General features: G+C 32.0%; 2 protein-coding genes across 2 annotated transcripts; one reads left to right on the forward strand and one right to left on the reverse strand.

The window, feature by feature from the left end:
* Nucleotides 1-235: 235 nt before the first annotated feature.
* On the forward strand, nt 236-8,482 carry LOC145335112 (uncharacterized). Its single transcript, XM_080180839.1, has 9 exons — nt 236-368; nt 609-669; nt 3,506-3,609; nt 4,469-4,531; nt 5,115-5,156; nt 5,821-5,892; nt 6,706-6,796; nt 7,541-7,639; nt 8,345-8,482. Exons 1-9 carry the CDS (start codon nt 312-314, stop codon nt 8,434-8,436), a joined length of 681 nt encoding a protein of 226 aa, XP_080036965.1. The 5' UTR covers nt 236-311; the 3' UTR covers nt 8,437-8,482.
* Nucleotides 8,483-8,928: 446 nt separating this feature from the next.
* On the reverse strand, nt 8,929-19,626 carry LOC145304596 (uncharacterized). The gene is made up of 7 exons (XM_080146515.1): nt 19,546-19,626; nt 15,761-15,842; nt 15,369-15,472; nt 14,968-15,045; nt 12,808-12,852; nt 10,426-11,005; nt 8,929-9,506 (listed from the first exon to the last, which is right to left on the reverse strand). The coding sequence occupies exons 1-7, from the start codon at nt 19,588-19,590 to the stop codon at nt 9,502-9,504; spliced, it is 939 nt and encodes a 312-aa protein (XP_080002641.1). The 5' UTR covers nt 19,591-19,626; the 3' UTR covers nt 8,929-9,501.
* Nucleotides 19,627-19,857: the final 231 nt, after the last annotated feature.

Consider the following 19,857-nt stretch of genomic DNA (forward strand, 5'->3'; position numbering starts at 1 on the left):
ACATAATCGTCAGAGGGGACAATGTGCTCTTTATTACACTAGTCCCCAAAGTTTTACAATAAAGCTTTCTTATACGTTCGCTAAAGAACTATGGGGACTTTAGTGTATTTTGATTGGTTCATTCATTAAGTTGAGTTTATAGACGTTTCAACCACCGATTTTAATCTACAGAAACGGTAATTGTGTTTACATGATTAGGGGTGTAGAACAATATATCAGCCATTGTCTTATCCCTGCATAATCGTTCATTTCTCAACCACTCTGCTTTTATTTTCTTTCAGAATTTCAATGAAAATAATAATAATTTAAAAATGTTAATTCTCCAAATATTTATGATTTTTTGCTGGATTTCTGGAGGCAAGTGTGAGGTAGGTTTATTAATACTTAATGTTTAGAGAAATTTGTGGTTTCCCTCAAAGTGTCTTGCCGACTACAAAAAAATTCCCCCTTTCCTTATTTTGAAATAGATAAAAAAATGGTTTTTCCTGTGTTTGTGTTTTTCTTAAAAATTATATCTAGCATCTAGGGGCTAAAAAAAACTGGTTATAATCTTGTTTAATAATATTTTTCTACGGTAAACTCTAGAAACAATCTATATTTTTATTTAGGAAGAACAGAAGTTTAAGTTTCCATGGAGCGAAGTGCAAAATATTTTCTTTAATATCATAGGTTATTTTTAATAAGGGGGTGGGGATAAATAAACCAATTCTTAACATGAAGAAACAGAATTTTGTGTTCTTCTCCCTTAGTGGATAATTGAGTGGAACCTATTTTAATTAATCCTTTATTACCCAAACTGGCCCCATCTATCAAAAGAAAACAGCTGTAAATTTTTTTTAAAAATTATTCTTTGTGCATTAAGTTAGTTGAGTGTCCAAACATTTTAACCAATAGTTTTAATCTACGGTAGGAGTAACTTTCTCTAATATCATCGATATCGTAAATCGATTTATAGTCCATTGTCTTATCCTTTAAAATTGCTTACTTTATATTCTCTTGATATAAGTTTAATCTGCTTTGATTATACAGTAATCTTAAGGGGTACGACAAAGGACTATAGATTTATATTGCTAATGGTATATTCCCAATAAAGAAAAACAAAATTATCCCTTTCTTGTGCAGAATATACAATAAAGTTTTAATTAAAAAATCTTTTAGTTTTAACACAGCTAGTTAGGAACCAAGAAATTAATATTTAATAAAAGTACCCAACGTTTTTTAAGAAAACGTGATTTGAAACCTTTATATACTAGTGGAATTAAAATTCCAATGCCCCTCAACCACTCCAGAATGCTTTGTGACGTAATCTTCAGGGAGTAAGGGAGGGGACAATGGATAGAATATTCAATTTTTAGGAGTCTCAGACTTTGGGTACTGGCTTAAAGGGAATGTGCAAGAATTCAGCAGTTTTTGACTGAGTTTGGGTACTAACTCATCAAATGCGCCGCTAACTCGCTAAGTTTTTTTTAATATAGCAGACGGAATAATTTGTTATGATATGGCTTGTTTTAAAAAAAAATCTTTAAAAAATATCATTTCATAGATAAAAGGAGGATGTGCATAAGGACCATTTGGGCAGGGGGGGGGGTTTACTCGAGAACCCTTAGAGCTAGAGGGAGCTAATTTTGGATTTAAGCTTCTATGGGGCCAAAGTTACTTTTAAATTTATCGTCGACCCCCCACCCCCCCAAAAAAACTTTTTGTTTGGGGGGGGGGGGGTAAAAATTTTTTTTATTGCATTTCTTTCCGAATTAGGCAATTTTTCCCCTAACAAGCAACCCTGCGGGGTGGACTCTCCCTTCTCGTTTATGAAGGTATATCTTAAATACAGTATGCTACTCTCTTAGTTTTAGAGATAATTGGATGAAATCTTTTTGATTGTGTCACTAATTACTTCAAGTTTTGGTATCTTTAAAAAAAAAAAAAACGGCGGCGGGACCGCCGCTCCCGCCGTCCGCCACCAAAAATTTTTTTTTTATTGCATTTCTTGCTGAATTGGGCAATTTGGAATCATTTGAGACCATGTTATTTTTTTCAAAACGGAAAACGGCGGCGGACGGCGGGAGCGGCGGTCCCGCCGCCGTTTTTTTTTAAAAGATACCAAAACTTGGGGTAATAAGTGACACAATCAAAAAGATTTCATCCAATTATCTCTAAAACTAAGGGAGTAGCATACTGTATTTAAGATATACCTTCATAAACGAGAATTTGAAAAAAATGACTAAGTCCACCCCGCAGGGTTGCTTGTTAGGGGAAAAATTATTGAAAAAATAACATGGTCTCAAATGATGCCAAATTGCCTAATTCGGCGAGAAATGCAATAAAAAATTTCTTTTTTGGTGGCGGCGGAAAACGGCAGCGGACGGCGGGAGCGGCGGTCCCGCCGCCGTTTTTTTTTTTAAAGATACCAAAACTTGGGGTAATTAGTGACACAATCAAAAAGATTTCATCCAATTATCTTTAAAACTAAGAGAGTAGCATACTGTATTTAAGATATACCTTCATAAACGAGAATTTGAAAAAAATGACCAAGTCCCCCCGCAGGGTTGCTTGTAAGGCAAAAAATTTTTGAAATAAATAACATGGTCTCAAATGATTCCAAATTGCCTAATTCAGCTGTTTTCTTTTGATAGATGGGGCCAGTTTGGGTAATAAAGGATTAATTAAAATAGGTTCCACTCAATTATCCACTAAGGGAGAAGAACACAAAATTCTGTTTCTTCATGTTAAGAATTGGTTTATTTATCCCCACCCCCTTATTAAAAATAACCTATGATATTAAAGAAAATATTTCATCCAATTATCTCTAAAACTAAGGGAGTAGCATACTGTATTTAAGATATACCTTCATAAACGAGAATTTGAAAAAAATAACCAAGTCCTCCCGCAGGGTTGCTTGTAAGGCGAAAAATTTTTGAAAAAAATAACATGTTCTCAAATGATTCCAAATTGCCTAATTCGGCGAGAAATGCAATAAAAAAAATTTTTACCCCCCCCCAAAAAAAAAATTTGGGGGGGGGGCGTGGGGGGTCGACGATAATTTTAAAAGTAACTTTGGCCCCATAGAAGCTTAAATCCAAAATTAGCTCCCTCTAGCTCTAAGCGTTCTCGAGTAAACCCCCCCCCCCCCTGCCCAAATGGTCCTTATGCACATCCTCCTTTTATTGTGATATAGTTGTGTAATAACAACCTAAATTCAAATCTTGTGTATAGTGGCATTTAAAATCAAGGAAAATGGGTGGTATGAGTTCTAGGGAGATTTTTTAGTAATTAATTACAGAATGGTTACGTAAGTCTGATATACTGGTAATCTAATTTTCTAATGATTGCTTTTTTTCTTGGAACTTTTCTTATTTTATAGTTTCCTAAATTTTATTTACAATTTCCTTCAAATTTTCTGGATTAATCTGGATTTCATGGCCTTTCTTTGAAAACTCTTAAATTGAATTAATTGCCCATTGTCCCCTCCCTTACTCCCTGCGTAATCTTTATTATTTTAATTTAGAAGGTGTAAAGTTGGCCTTTGTCTGGGTAGACATGATTGTCAAGAATTTTATGGATCACAAAAGTTTGCTGGCTCAGCAGGCACAGAAGCTGGCGGCAGCTGAGGTAACATTTGTTTATTAACCCGCGACCGTGGCTCAACACGTAGCGCATCCGCTCGTCGCCGGGAAAGTGATAGGTTCGAATCTCGTCCTGGCACAACGTCATAACTAAAGACGTTAAAAATGGTTCCTACTGCTGATATGTAAGGTGCGCGACATACTTAAAAGTACTGTGCATGCCTTGGTCCTTAAACAGGTGCAACTCACTACCATGCACAGTTAGAACTTCTTAGACAAAGATCGGGGCTGTTTAATGTTACTTAACCTAATGTCCACCAGTGGGCGTTAGAGTATTGCATCCCATTAGATCTTTTTGCAGTTTCCATAAAAGTGCCGTGCTAATGGATGTAGAATATACGTGGATATTATGACAGGAGACAAATTGTCGTTAATTTAGGTTGTTATTTCTCCTCTCGTTTATTGGTCGGGCCGTTTATCCAGTACGAAGGGAGGGAATGGGGTAAAGAGAGGGGTTTGGGGAGATCGTTATTTTAGCCCGCTACAGAGTTCACTTTTTAATAGAACATAAAAGTATGGTGTAAGGTCCAAGTAATAATAAATCAATTGTTATTTGGGCTACAGGGTAGCCCTATTCAGGTTAGGCAAAGGAAATAATTTCAATTTATATTTTAAAATATGGTTAGAGAGGGGGGGGGAGGAGTTTCTGTGCTCTTTAAGAACTTAGAAGAAAAACATCGACCTATTATTTAATCTGGACGTTTTACCGGGTTTGGTTTGGTTTGATTAATAAAAGTACAAAAATCTTATTATTATCAAATTCCAACCCCCTCTTCTAAAAAGTCTTTTTATTCTTGAAAAAAAAATATTTTATTGTCTTTAAACCCTGTATAAAATATTTGAAGGTTTCTGGAAATATTACAAATTTTGCTGAAGTCACATTTGAATCTTTGTATGGATCTAAAGAGGTAAAAAAAATATGTAAATAGCCTAAAACCATCCCAAGACTTAAAATGAAGGTTAACTGAAAAGTAAAAAAATTGATTCAGAATTTTCAAAGATCTTTAGTTTCATACAAAAAACTAACTACTTTAATATAAAGCAGCTAGGTGTCTTTTTTATCTCAAGATAATAATATCTAAAAATACGGGTCCAAATTGGTTGTGATTTTCGGGGAAGCTTTAGATATGTCCCTGGGTGGTTTTAGTCTATATTTTTTATCTCCCTCCTTTTTAGAAGAGCAATTGAAATAAATTAAAAACAAGAGGGTCTTAAGGTTAACTTTTTTGAGGTGTTGATTGTTAACATAGGCTAGGTCAAGTTATTTGTTAATAGGTTAACCCCGAAGGGTTAGGGGAACTACAAGTATAGGCCACGAAGGTTTTAGGCAGTCTGCAGGGGTTAAGCATTAAGCGAAAAACTACCCCCATTTCTCTTATTTTTAAATTATTTTAAAATAAGGGGGAATTGGATTTTGTGCTTTGAGTGCTTTCATTGAAAGCACCCAAGATCAGCTTGCAGATAATTATTTTCTTTTTTGTTTTGTTTTAGGAAGCTGACATTAAAAAAAGTCGTAAATCTATCCCTGGACAGGTAAAGCATCTTGTTCACTGAAATAACTAGATGTGTGACGGTTTGTTACTCAATATATATAAAGGCTGTACTGACATCTTTTCAGGGAAGCTTTGTATTGCAGGATCTATTAAAAATACCAAATTAGTAGGTTTTGGTTTAAGTCTGTTAAAAGCTGATTTTTTTGGTGCTTTGCTAGATTAATTTTAATCCTTCCCCGGAACTACAAAAAGCTTCACTGAAAAAAAGAACTATAACGGTACAGCAATAAGCGAGACAATAAGCTACAGACAGAAAGACATCCTGTTACTTATATAAACATAACCTTTCCACTTAGAGATGAGGGAATTTCTCACGTAATTTATAATGACAAGACAAAAGAATAGTCCCTTTCGTTATAACGCCTCTTAAGGGGCGTTTCGTAGTATTTTCACCATGGCTTTTGGTCAGGCAATTGACCCCTCAGGGTTAGAGCCTCCTGCAGGTGCCAGAAATAGAATAAAAGCTACTGTGAAAATACTACGAAACCCCCCTTAAGAGGCGTTGCCATAAAAGGGACTATACCCGAATAATTTATGTATAAATTGTGATTTTCATTTGTAGACACTAACTTCACCTACTTTAAATAATAAGAGTTGTTTTATTCCAAAATAATTTAAGCGATTCCCCAATTGTCATATTTTAGGAAATCACATTGCTCGAAGCAATTTGGGAATCATTTCAGTTTGAATATTTCTTGGATTATTACAGAAAACAGGTTAGATTATTCATTACTGTGTGCACAGATCTATAGTATAGATGTATATACAGATAACTACCTTTCTTCCTTTTCCAATGACCTTTTTCGTTTGCTAGCAAATTTTTTTCCGTCACTTGGCTGTGTTAATATTACCGACACCATTGGTTGATTTTTAATGACCCAATTGAGAGTCAGCACTAGGTCATTGTGATGGGGAGGAACTGTTTTTTAACCCCTTCCCCCTCTAGTGTTTTACTCTAATGCACTTTGTCAGGGATATATCACACGAAAAAAACCTAAAAGTATGTTTTTTGTGCAACAAATAAAACAGCAAAGGAGAATAAAATAGAAATGGTTTTCATGATTTTAGGAAAAATGGCATGATAAATTTGTTAGGTAATTAGAGGGCTTTTTAGTCGAGCCGTGCTTGTAATTTTAAAAAAGGCAGTAGTTTTCACCAATTCTAAAACTTTCAAATGAATTCTTTTGATTTGTTTGGCCCTTAAGACCTCCAAAAGAGTTGTCTCTAATAGTTATTTCTCGCATCGTATTATAAACGGCTTCCCGCGGATATAGAATGTACAATTATAAGATTAAAACTGGATATAATATGATGCTAGACATAGTTTTTTCGTATGGATGAGAACCGGTTCCTATCCACCGGATTCGAATGAATACGAGAAATAGTTTTATGTGTTTTTGTCTACCTGTGTGTTTAGGTGTGGGTGGTTGTGGGTGTGTTGGTGTGTGTGTGTAGAATACTTGTTTTGCATTTTAAAAAGGCATCTGCTTTCAATAAAACTAATCTTGTTACCTGTATTTTTTATTTAGGAGCACCCCAGGAAGAAAAGACATGTATTGGGTATGTTGAGTCCCGTCATTTCAGACTTTGATCTGGAAATAGCATCTAAAGTGTCTGTAGGTAGGTTTTTTTAATATTGGGTGGCTTTGAAATTTGGTGGGTTAAGTAGGCCACATGGATGATTCAAAGGCTTGAGTATGCCGCGCGGTTGACGGGTGCTTGTGGCTGTCGAGCCCTACAAAGTAACCTAATGCTTATTAAACTTTTTAGAGGTCCCAGGAAGGTTATTATCTATTTGGCGAAGAATATTTCCACCATTCCAAAAGAAACCGCTCACCATAAAAAAAATCCATCTTGCTTGTGTCTATTTTTATATAATATTTGCGTGTCATGACAGTATTTTTTTATATCCCCCCCTTCTTATATAAAGTAGAAAGCTTTTTTTCCTGTAGCGAAGGATTTCGCTAACCACTGAGCCGATATGCTTATATTTTACAGTGAAACTTCTTATAGGTCCAGGAAAGGTTTTGACTATGTTCTGGGAGAGTATCTTTACCCTCTCAACAAAAGATGACCCTCCCCCCTTAAAAAAAGAAAGAATTTAAATTCTTTTAAAAACTCAAATTGAAAAAGGGAGGGGAGGGGGGCTCGACCATTCCACCTTTTACCCTAAGTTCCCATAGAGGATTCTAGGGGCGTAGCCGCTAGTAACCAAAAAAAGTATTTGTATATTCGTTAATTGGAAACCTCAGTTACTAAATTATCTGGATAATTTGATTGTCAGTGTGAATTGAAAGATTGTGATAGGATTTTTACCATTAAGTCCCTAAACAATAGAAACTTTCACCCATAATTTTTGTGCAGGTGACACCGAGGACGAATTTGGTGATGGAGAACCAGTGCTGGAGGTGGAAAGATACAGTCCTTATATCTGTGATGTCGCATATGCCTTCCCTATCATAGGCAATGGTCCCTTATTCTATGAGTCCCTAAGTCCATTATAAATCCTTATAGGCAATGGTCTCTTATTCTATGAGTCCCTAAATCCATTATAAATCCTTAAAGGCAATGGTAACTTATTTTATGAGTCCCTAAATCCATTATAAATCCTTATAGGCGAGGGTAACTTATTTTATGAGTCCCTAAATATATTGCGTATCTTATGCCTTCCCCATTACTGGAAATGATCCCTTATTTTATGAGTCCCTAAATCTATGATGTATATTATGCCTTTCCCATAACAGGCATTGATCTCTTATTTTATGAGTCCCTAAATATTTTTTTGTATCTTATGCCTTTCCCATTGCTGGCAATGATCTCTTATTTCATTAGTTTTATTTATAATGTAATTTGTAGCAGACTATTAGTTTTCAGTCAACCAACTCTTTGGTTGGAGGATTTTTTTAAGCCTTTACTTATAACCTTTCTTTTAATCTTAATATCATTATACTACGACTGACATAGCAGCAGTAAGAACCAGTTTTTTTTTGCCAAATTCTTTGGCAAGATGATTTATTGTGCTTTCCCTCAAAGTGCCTACCAAGCACATAAACCCAAAAAACTTCCCCCACATATTTTTTTATTTTAAAATGACTGGAGAAAACGCTTACTTAATCCAAGTTTAAACTAAACTACAAAAAATCGCTAAATAAGGGATTTCCATTACAGATTTTTTCTTCCCATTTGATGGAACTTTCAATTTCTTTGAAACTCAGTTTAGTGTTTATGATTTGATGTTCTTTGGAGTTGATAATTTGTAAGTTTTATACTTGAAAATTGTATATTTTTATGTCAATAAACCTTATGGAATTATTTATTTTTATCATTGCAAGGCAATTTATATACTTAGTTACTATAGAAATAATATTTGAATTGACTCGACAAATAAGCAACTATTGTAATTTTTGACGGATGCTCTAGTCAAGAATGACAACATCCATAAAAGTGAAGCCATATTTACCAGCTTACACCAACAACTAATTTAATTCGAAAAAAATAACAAACCTATACGTAATTTCAGCTGCCATTGGGGACCAACACTTAAAAAAAGAAAAAACAGCATGTTTTAAATGCTGACTTTCTGGTAATGATTATAGAGCTGCTACACTTCCTAATAGGTATCATCAAGCAAAGTTTTAAATCAATAGTACAGTTCTAACCTGTTTAAATTAACAAAGAAAATCTTGCTTTTAAAAATACTTTTAAAAACTCTGCTTACCTAAATCAATATGGCATATAAAACCAGATAGATATATTATTAAAACTTTATTTATAAAAATGTCAAGTTAAAATACACATTAATGTTATATTTTCTCTATTTTAAGCAATATATATCTTGATTTTCATAATATTATACATGAGATTAACATTTAGGTGGGATTTGTAAATTTGTTGTTACTTAGGCCTTTGAAAAATAAACATGCAATGGTTGGAAAATTTTTTTGGAAGACATTGATAATTTTGTAAAATGTGAAACAAACAAGCTAGAATCACAATCTCTCAAATAAATCACCTTTTCTTTGTAGATAGGTAATCCTTTTTTTGAGGATTTCAACTTGATAATTATGTAATTTAATGGATGAAATTTAGAACAAGATAACACATCAGAATTTTGATTACATAAAAATTGCATTTTTCAGCATAAAACTGAGGAGAAAAATTACAAATATTTTTTTGTGTGACAATTTGAGTATTTGAAGTTCAGGGCAATGATTGATTAGGCAGCAGCTTCTACTTCTGCGGGAGCAGCTTCGGCGGCTGGGGCAGCGGCTTCAGCTGGAGCAGCTTCACCCTCTGCAGCAGGTGCTCCCTCGGCAGCTCCTTCCTCAGGCTGAAATAGGATCATGTTAGTGTTTACTTACATTAAGAAAAATAAAAACATATGAATGATTCAAAATTAAGAAGCATTGAATCGTCTTTCCATGCCATATTTTTCTGTTAATGTAGATTTTTATTTCTACCTGCCAAAATTTGTTGGTTATTTTGCTTTAAAAATTGTCAAAATAAGACCACAGGTATTATATAAGGTAATTAAATATTATTAATTTAGAAATAAAAATCTGCATTTCAAAGAAGGAGAAACTCCTGTGCTCAGAGTTAACAGAAGTACATTAATTTAATATTGAAACAATAGTCATTAAAACATAAGTAAATATTTAATTGCATAATAGTCATCTCTATTTTTTTCAAGATAATTATTTATTGAAGAAAAGACACACAAACATTTCACAATTAGAATATTACATTAGTATGAACATGCCATAGAAAACACACTACTTAATCAACTTATAAAAATTGAACAAAAATAATATGGGCTTGTCAGATATAAAATATTTTACAGACTTGGAAGAGTTAGATTCATGAACGGATTTTTAACACATATAAATTTAGAAATAATAAGACTTAATTAAATATATATAAAACTAAGACAAAAGTTCTAATTCATACAACTAAGTTATATGTACATAACATAAAGAAAGACAAATGTGTAAGCCTTGCTTCTGCCCTTGTAAGCATTAATGTCTCAAAATGTGGCATGCCTCAAACATAGGAACATGAAAGTGTTAAAGTAGAATAATAATCATGCTACTAAAAGGATTGCAAGCACTGTTAATATCTGTCCAGCTTCCCAGATTATCTTCACTGGGTTTAATTGTAAGCTTCTAAAGGGGTAAACAAGGACATATAGAACAGGGTGCAACCAACAAGTATTTATTTGTTCAGTTCAGATTTTAGTGAATATTGCTTACGTGTTCCTATTAACTGTTGAGCCTTCCAGAATCTTTTACAATTTCCAAGATCCTGAAAGCCAGGTTTGTGGTCTCTAATTTCTTCACCGTCATCCATGTATTGTTTTGGACTTCTTAGCAATTCCAGTTCTTCTTCAATAGTCCTTTCAGGCATCTTCAATTTCAGATCAGGTATCTTTTTAGTGTCATCCTCCTCATCAATGGTAAGTTTCTTGATTAAAGGAATGTCATTGATCAATGCTTTATTTTTAAGGAAATCACCATTGACTTCAGATGAGTTTGCATGATCATTGTTTGTTACCTGATTGGCCAAGTCTGATGTAGTTTCATTTGCATCCAGACCTTCAATGTCTTTCAGTTCAGCCTCTATTATTTTATCATCTATACCAACAGCTTTTAAATTATCTTCATAATCTGTAGAATGTTTTAAATTAATGTCATCATGATCATCATTTATTCCATTTACATCCTGTGTGTCATGATCTTCATTGTTATTATTTTCATCTGTATTTCCATCATTTTCTATGATTTCATCACCATTTGCATCACCAGATTTTCTCAGTTTTCCAGGCTTAGCCAGCTTAACAAGGGCAGGCATGGTTTTAAGCAGCAATTATAATTTTGCACAATATATAAATATGTTTCTAGTTTTCATGACATTTTTTTGTTGTGTTTGTTGTAAGTTTTCAATTTAAACATAGTTAGTTTAACAGGGAATATTTATTTGTATGTACATGCTTTATTCAAGAAAGTACAATTTTTTAAATTTTACTTGTATGGAATATGTTGCAATCTTTAATTTTGCATGAATATCCAAGGAAATAAATTATTAATCTACTATCTGTTATTTTAGATCTAAAATTTTTATTTTCAATTTTTTGTTAGTTCATAGTGACCTATATTATGATGTATAGCATTTATAGTCCACAATTATCAGAAATCCTTATTTCCCCCTGCACTTTTCTAATAATAATAGGAATCCTTTTGTTAAACATATTAATTTAGGCATGAGTTTCTGGCTTGCTTATTTCCTTACTCTTCCTTCATTGGCGTCCCTTCACTATTCCATTCATTCAAAATGATTATCTTTAATAATACTATAAGCTACTCAAACAGATTAAATCTAGAAGAGAAAAATCTAATTTGAGATACTAGGGTGTATTAAAAGTCTCTGCTATAATAATAACAATATTTTGTCCTCTGCATTTGTTAGGCACAAAACTTTGATACTGAATAATCTTTATTTTTATTGTAAGATAATGTTTCAAGTATATAAATCAGGAAAATTTACCAACTTAACTTTTTATATTAAACTTGTGCATTGCAGCATTCAAAAGCCTTTTTTAAAGATAATTGACTAACACTATAATTTATATGAATTTTGAAACCACACTTTTAACTTTTTAGGAAATTCCTGTCCTACCTTTTCGTCTAATATTTCTGTATACCAAAAATGTTTGCTAAAAATTCTCATTATTGATTATAATCTATAGTTAAAAAGTTCTTTTTATTCAACCATCATGAGATAAATATTTGAAATAACTAATCAGTTTCATAAAAATTTATCCATTACATGCAACTAAGAAAAAAATTAAGGTTTAACAGAACTGAAAAAATTTAGAATTTTGACATGCATAAATTAAAGATGCTGATATTGACTGCATTAAAAATATATACAACATTTTATATCTATGTAATTTGTTATGCTAGGGGAGATCATGTACATTTACAATTTATGAAAAAAGTCAATAAAATATATAATTTCAAAATTTAATTATTTATATAAAGTGAGAATTATTAATTAGACTTTTAGATAAATTTTCTTTCAAGAGATTCAGATAAATCAGAAAGAAGAATAAAAAGTAAAAAAATTTCTAGATTTTACACTAGCATTTGATACTATATTGACAATTTTCTTAAAACTAAATATAATGATTGAAAACTCAAACCAAACACAAACAAAAATTTGTAAAGGAGGTATAACTAGGTATTTTTTCAAATAGATAATTGCAAATATTTGACTTTTCTTTACTGTTATTTAATTTAAATAAAAATTTAAAATCTGGTTACACCTCCAAAAAAAATAAGAGAAAATAAAAATCTTTCCTTACAAAAAATATGAAGGAAAGTTTAATAAAAGAAAATAACTAAAATATAACTTGAATTATGGCATAGGGGTGCAGCTCTAGAACTAATCTAAGCTTGCAAGGGTAAAACGGTTGATTAAGTGTGCTTTTAAAGAAGGGGGGGGGGGGTTGTGATGGTTTATAATATAAAGGTTTATCTTACTAATATCAATAAATATATTTTTTTCACATTAAGCACATCTAATGAACCAAAGGATAATAATGTTTCTAAAGGTGAAAAGGATGAAATATTTACCTTTCCAGGTTCAGCAGCCACTGCATCTGTCTTGGTGGGGTCAACCTGCAAAATATTAAATACTGATATAAATATCAAGAATAAAAATTTTATATTTTCTTTGCACAATTCTAAAGTTTAAGAAATATCCAATATCTTAGTAAAATGTAAACAAAATACAGTTTTAACCTTTAATCTTGAAATCTGTGCAAGTAAGGAATAAAAGTTAGTAAAAAACAAAGGTCATTTATACAATTTACTTGATTCTATGAAAAGATAATTGTAAAATTGTTCTAGCTGAAAAATTTTGTTATCTGATATTATAAAATTCTTTAAAAATTAATTTTGTATAGAAATTGCTGGGTTCAGACTTTCTATTTTTAAAATGAAGAATACTAAATGCTGAACTTAGTAACGTTATGCAATTTGAAATTATGATTTGTATGAGGTATAGTATGAGGGCACTAAAATGGTTCATTGTAAAGAAATTTGAAATATTTTTATCTCTTATATTAAATGAAAGATTTAAAATCCAATTTTAATCAGAAACCTTTATCCTTAACTGAGCAGTGCACTTTCTATCTGAATAAAACATTTTGTTCCTTTCAGATTAGATATTGGAAAATAAGAAAAACAAGTAGTGATTCAAAATACAATAATAGTACTTCTTTTATCCACAGGATATAAATTCCGAAAAGTATTTTAGAAAAAGAAATATTTATTAGTTGCATTGTGTTATAGTGGGCAATAAAACTAGAATTTATGAAAAAATTTTGTTTGTCCCAAGTAGACATTTTTTAAGTTAAGTTTTTTTTCTGTACCTTTACCTATTCAAGCATTAAAATTTTTGTATTTGTATAATTTTAAGCAAATATCCAACAAAATCTAGGATCTTGATTGCCGTATATTAATTATGAATGACACCTTTACTTTAGATATATAAAAAATAAGAAACATTCATTATGAAACTTGCTTTATTTTGCAAAAAAAATGTATTAAGATGGCCACATAACTCTGAAAGTATGTCATAACATTCTTTGGGTCATTTGTTTGTTTTTAGAGGAGAACAATAGCAAATGAATTGGCTTTCTTTACTTATGTTTTTAAAAGATTAATGAAATTTAAATATTAACTTATTAAAAAAATATTCTTCAATATTTATAAAATAAGTTCTTAGGTTATATAATATTAGTATATGATATAAAAAAGCAATTTTAGAAATGTAAAAATTTTAGTGGCAATCTAGTAGTGTTTGTGTTTGTCTGTCCTTCTGTCTGTCTGTAATGTTAGCCTGGCCAGATTATTATCATCTTTTCTACACTTCCTAAGCTTTTCTATTCCCATCCCTTCCCCATCCCTCTTTGTCCTTTCCTTTCTGTTACCTACCCCTTATCCCTTTATGGTATTGTATCTCTCATTTCTTTTTAAAAATAATAGGGAGGGGGATAGTTTTTATATTATGCTTTATTTAAGGAGGGCTCTAATCATAGACGTCCAAGGGGGGGGGGTAATGGGGCGATTACCCCCGAAACGAATTTGGGAATGCCGTAGGCACCCCTAAAATTTTTTTCATTTTACCCCCCCCCCATTTAAAATTTAGCCCTACCCTGGGGGTGGTAGGCACCCCCAACCATTTAGGAGGGGGTATTTACCCCCCCCCAAATAATTTTAGGGGGGGGGGAAATACCCCCCCCAAAAAAATCTCTAATAAAAAAAATATTTGCGCGCATTTTTAATATTAAATTTTTAATAAAATTTAAATTACCCCCCCCCAAAAAATTTTACCCCGGGGGTAAATTTTGAGGGGGTAAACAAATTTTACCCCTGCCAACAGATTTCAGGGGGGGTAATTAGTATTACCCTCCCCAAGCAAATTTTACCCCCCGGGTAAAAATTTTGGGGGGGGTAAAAAAAATTCGCGGCACGCTTCGCGCGCCATTTTACCCCCCCCAAAACCGAATTACCCCCCCTTAAAAAAATTTTACCCCCCCCCCCAAAAAAAAAGCTTGGACGCCCCTGGCTCTAATCCTGTGGTTCATATAATAACCATAGAATAATTTAATTTAGCTTAAACTAACCTAGTTTGACTATGCTCTTTGAGGAAAAACACCAATTTTCAAGAAAATTCTTAAGACATTATTATTCCCTTTAATTCTGGAAATCTTCCAAATATTTTTTTACCTTTGGTGTTTTTCTGGGAATACCAAGGAATTCTTCTAGAACGTCGTCCTCATTTGCAATATCAAAATCATCATAATCCTAAATTATAAAACCATTTAAACTTTTCTTCTTATATATGTATATTTTGTTACTCAAATAACTTTAAAATGGTATCATCCTTATGTCAATTTTGAAACCTATATAAAGATTCATGTAACTAAAAGTTAATTATTTTAAATCCTAGCAACTCTAGAATCAATAGCAGAATGTTATTAGACACAAAAATATGACAATATGAAATTATATTTTGTGATTGCCAGGTTGATTAGGAATAATTTTTTACATAAATGTTTTTTTCTCCTTTATTGTTGAAGAAAACTTTTAGATTAGCATTGCTTCTAAAATTTGAAAAAATTACTTACTCCACAAAATTTATCACCATTAAAGATTTGGGGAGGTAAAACGTTTCTATCTCCCTCCTTTTTCTTTCCATTGGCTCTCATGAAATCTCTGTCTTTCTCTGTTCCTAAAATATTTGGAAAATGTACACAATCAAAGGCCTTTGTGCAATCAGAGAAAATAAACCAAATTTCCTCTAAAATTTGTGTAATACTTTACTATCATCTACTTCTATCGAGGCCTCTAGAGGATGGGGGAAGGGGTAGAAGCCAAGTGGGTTAAATCCAACTCAGGTTTCATTATAAATATGAAATGGACAAAAAATTCAAGCAGTTGAAGAGATCATTTGCTACACACAAACACACATTATATCACTTTTATAAAGGGATTATTTTCAATAGGAATTAATTATTACCAGGGGCGGAAACATCCACAGCCTCAAATTCAATTCCTAAGCTTTTCAAAATCATCAGGATTCGGCTCTGGTGGTTTTGCAGCTGAAATAGTTAGATCATCAATTAGATTAATTATTAAATAGATTGATAGACACAGGAATAGTTATTTCTCGCATCGTATTATGAACAGCTTTCCGAGGATATAACAACAATGTAAATACAATTATAAGATTAAGACCAGTTTTGCTAGCCCCTAGATGGGCAAACCTGACCTAAAGTAATAATCAGATAAAAATTACCTTATTATAAGTTTTGTGCTAAATATAAGGGAGGGAGGGGGGGGGGGGTGGTTGTGTGTTCAAAAAGGCACTTTGAGAGAAAACACGAGAACAATGATATCAGTTCAAGAATTTTTAGGTCAAAAAAGCTTTCTCTCATACCCCCATGTCAAAATACGTCATGTATTATTGACGCAAAGTATGTAAAATAATACGTTTTTAAATTGTTTAAAGAATATGAATATTCATAATTCTTTCGCATAGAATCTTGTTTATTTTGCATAATACAAATCATTTTAAATCGCGAAGAAAAAAATCCGGTATAGTTCCTTTCGTAGCTACGTCTCTTAAGGGGCAGATCGTGGAATTTTTTACAGTAGCTTTTTATAGGTTATTTTAGGTTAGGTAATTTCCCCGCAGGGGCTAAAAAAAAGAAAAAAAGATACTGTGAAAATACGACAAATCGTTTCTTAAGAGGCGTTGCCACGATATAGACTATACCTAAAAAATCTAGTAGGTGTAGTGTTATACAAATGATATGATCATTTCCATTTTATAAGCCAAGATTTTCATTCTCTTGGGGCTAGCCTGTGAATTTCATAGACTTTGGCCCGTTCTATTATTTACTGGAGTAAAAACTTTGGGGCAGCGTTGCGGAGCCGTTTGATTTTGGTGCGGCTCCGCGGAGCCGTTTGTGATGATTCCGGCTCCGACCTAAAATCAAGAAAAACTCGACATATTTTTTCCCCCACGTCTATTTTTGACTTTTGAAGGTTTTAAAAGTTCAATTTTTGATAAAAATGGACTTAAAAAACTTAAAAAGAGCATTTGCACATGACAAAAACAGAGTTACAAAATTATGATTTATAAAAAATCTCTATATTTATCTAGGCCGGATCCGTTTTTTAATGAAAATTCTGGCTCCAGCTAAATATGGCGGCTCCGGCTCCGCAACACTGCTTTGGGGACTTATATAAAATCTTAATTGATTGGTTTAACCTATCAATGTCCTAACTTTTAAACCAATAATTCTGATCTTCAGCTAACTTGGTTTATTGTCATTAGGGATATATTCATCAATTTATCATCTATTGTCTTATCCTTTAAAATCCCTGGCAGGCCGGATCAAAAGTTTTCGGTAAGCTCAAAAAATTGCGCAGCTTGTGAAATTACGTAAATACGCAAAACATAATTCGCATGCAAATATGAATTTATGACTTTGCTTCAATTTTATTGCGTCTTCAATTTTTACTTTTTGTTTGTTGCGTAAAACAAGTCAGGATATGCGTGTAAGGGATTAGACAATGGATGATAAATTAACTTACATCCCCAAGGATGTTAAACAAAATTACCCCCTTTTTAGATTAAAATTACTGGTTCAAAAGTTAGTTTGGAACCAACCAATAAAAATACAATAAAAGCACTCAACATTTTTTTTGCCAAAGAATAAGATAACGCGGTGTAATTTCAGTCTAATATCCCCTCCCTCCCTGGAATTTAGATGTTGAGCATCACTATAGGTAACTTAATCTATAATACAAAAGTAGAACGATGTATGTCTGTCTGTTTGTTTGTATCGAAAAGTTTCGCTATCCGCTGAACCGATCGGGTTCTCCTTTACAGGGTAGCTTCTCATAGGTCCAAGGAAGGTTTATAACTATTTTCTTGGAGAGTGGGACACCCCCCCTCCAAATTTTTTTTTATTTTTCTTTAAAATCTAAAATACGAAAAATTAGTTTGATCAAATCTCTTGGGGCAAAGCCCCTAGAGGCTAGGGGCGAAGCCGCTAGTATAAATATATAATGAGATAGTTCAGGAGTGATACTGACCCATACTTTAACCTTCCCCCCCCCCCCATACAATATGAATTTTACTCCAGGTTGGGTTATATTAGGTTCAGGGTAGTCCCGCAGGGGTTAGACACAAAACAAACGTTTTTTATTATTTTGTTCATGATTTCACTTCCAGTATAATTTATAATTCAATGTCCCCTCCCTTCCTCTTATATAAAGCATATCATATTACTTAAATAAGAATTGCTTTGCTATTTAATTCAGCTAATCTACAATTAAATAACTTTAATGCCATAAGTTTAAAAGAATAATACATGTATGGATATATTGTTTGAAAAATAAATAAATAGATTGATCAATGGTTGAATATACTTTTATGTTCTAATAACTTAATGCTATATAGAAAAGAGTTTAATAAGTAGAGAGGGCTAAATACATAAATGATTGATAGACCGATGGATAAATTGATAGATGTATCGAAATTGAATTATAGCTGATTTAATAAATGAATAATTAAATAGATAGATTATGAAATAGATGGATAGATTATGAAATAGATTGATAGGTGGATATATCATAGATAGATTATGAAATAGATTGATGGATTAAAGATTGATTATGAAATAGATTGATAGATGGATAGATTAAAGATAGATTATAAAATAGATTGATAAATGGATAGTTTATGAAATAGATGGATAGATTAAAGATAGATTATGAAATAGATTGATAGATGGATAGATTAAAGATAGATTATGAAATAGATTGATAGATAGATAGATTATGAAAAAGATTGATAGATGGATAGATTATGAAATAGATTGATAGATAGATAGATTAAAGATAGATTATGAAAAAGATTAATAGATGGATAGATAGATAGATTATGAAAAAGATAGATTATGAAAAAGATTGATAGATGGATAGATTAAAGATAGATTATGAAATAGATTGATAGATGGATAGATTAAAGATAGATTATGAAATAGATTGAAAGATGGATAGATTAAAGATAGGTTATGAAATAGATGGATAGATAAGATAGATTATAAAATAGATTGACAGATGGGTAGATTAAAGATAGATTATGTAATAGATTGACAGATGGATAGATTAAAGATTGATTGATATATGTATGAATTGATATACTTATGAATAGATTTGATAGATTAATATATTAACGGATAGATTATCAAATAGACAGTCACTTAAAGACATTTATGTAGCTTTATAAACAAATTATTTCAAAACATGGATCGAAAGGGATAAGATAATGATTGATAAATTTACGTACATCTCCAATTACGATACACAAAATTACACCTTTTGTAGATTACAATTAGTAGTTGAAACGTCTAGACACTCAACTTTCTGGACCAACCTAATTCGAATAAAGTCTGCAAAGTTATTAAGCCAACAAATTAGAAATGCTATCATAAAACTTTGGGGACTGTGTAATAAATAGCCCAATAACTCCTTCCTCCCTGATTTCAATAGCATATTTAATACATTGCATTGATGGATGTGCACAAACAGACAGAAATATCAGATATTTAGTATAAAAAAGAGATGATATTTAATAAATGATTATATACTAGATGCTAATTTTTAAAGAGAATCATCCCAAAAATTTCAGCCGTCTGTGACTGTCTTAAAGAGCAGACAAGAAAATAGCATATCTTTACGGACAGACGTAGATTATAGAGTGTTTTTACTACTAAAAATAATATTTACCTCCTTATTTCCATTGTTACTGCTAATATAAATTTTAATACCCATTTTATAGTGTTAGTCTAGTCCCTTCTCTGAAAAACATAGGAATTAGAAAATAGTTTAGAATATTTTCCAGAATGGGCTTCGAAACCGATTTATATCCGGTGGGTTAACACAGACAGGTCATGTATAGCATTGAATTGCAGACAATTTTCCACGAATAATATAAAATCAATACCACTTATGTTACAAAAGTAGATCTAATCTTGGAACTTTTCATTTTAATATCCACCGAAAGCTGTCTATATCATGGTGCGATAAATAACTATTATC

Source organism: Acartia tonsa, chromosome 13, assembly GCF_053477335.1.
Source record: "Acartia tonsa isolate MP-2025a chromosome 13, ASM5347733v1, whole genome shotgun sequence".
Classification (NCBI taxonomy): Eukaryota; Metazoa; Arthropoda; class Copepoda; order Calanoida; family Acartiidae; genus Acartia; species Acartia tonsa.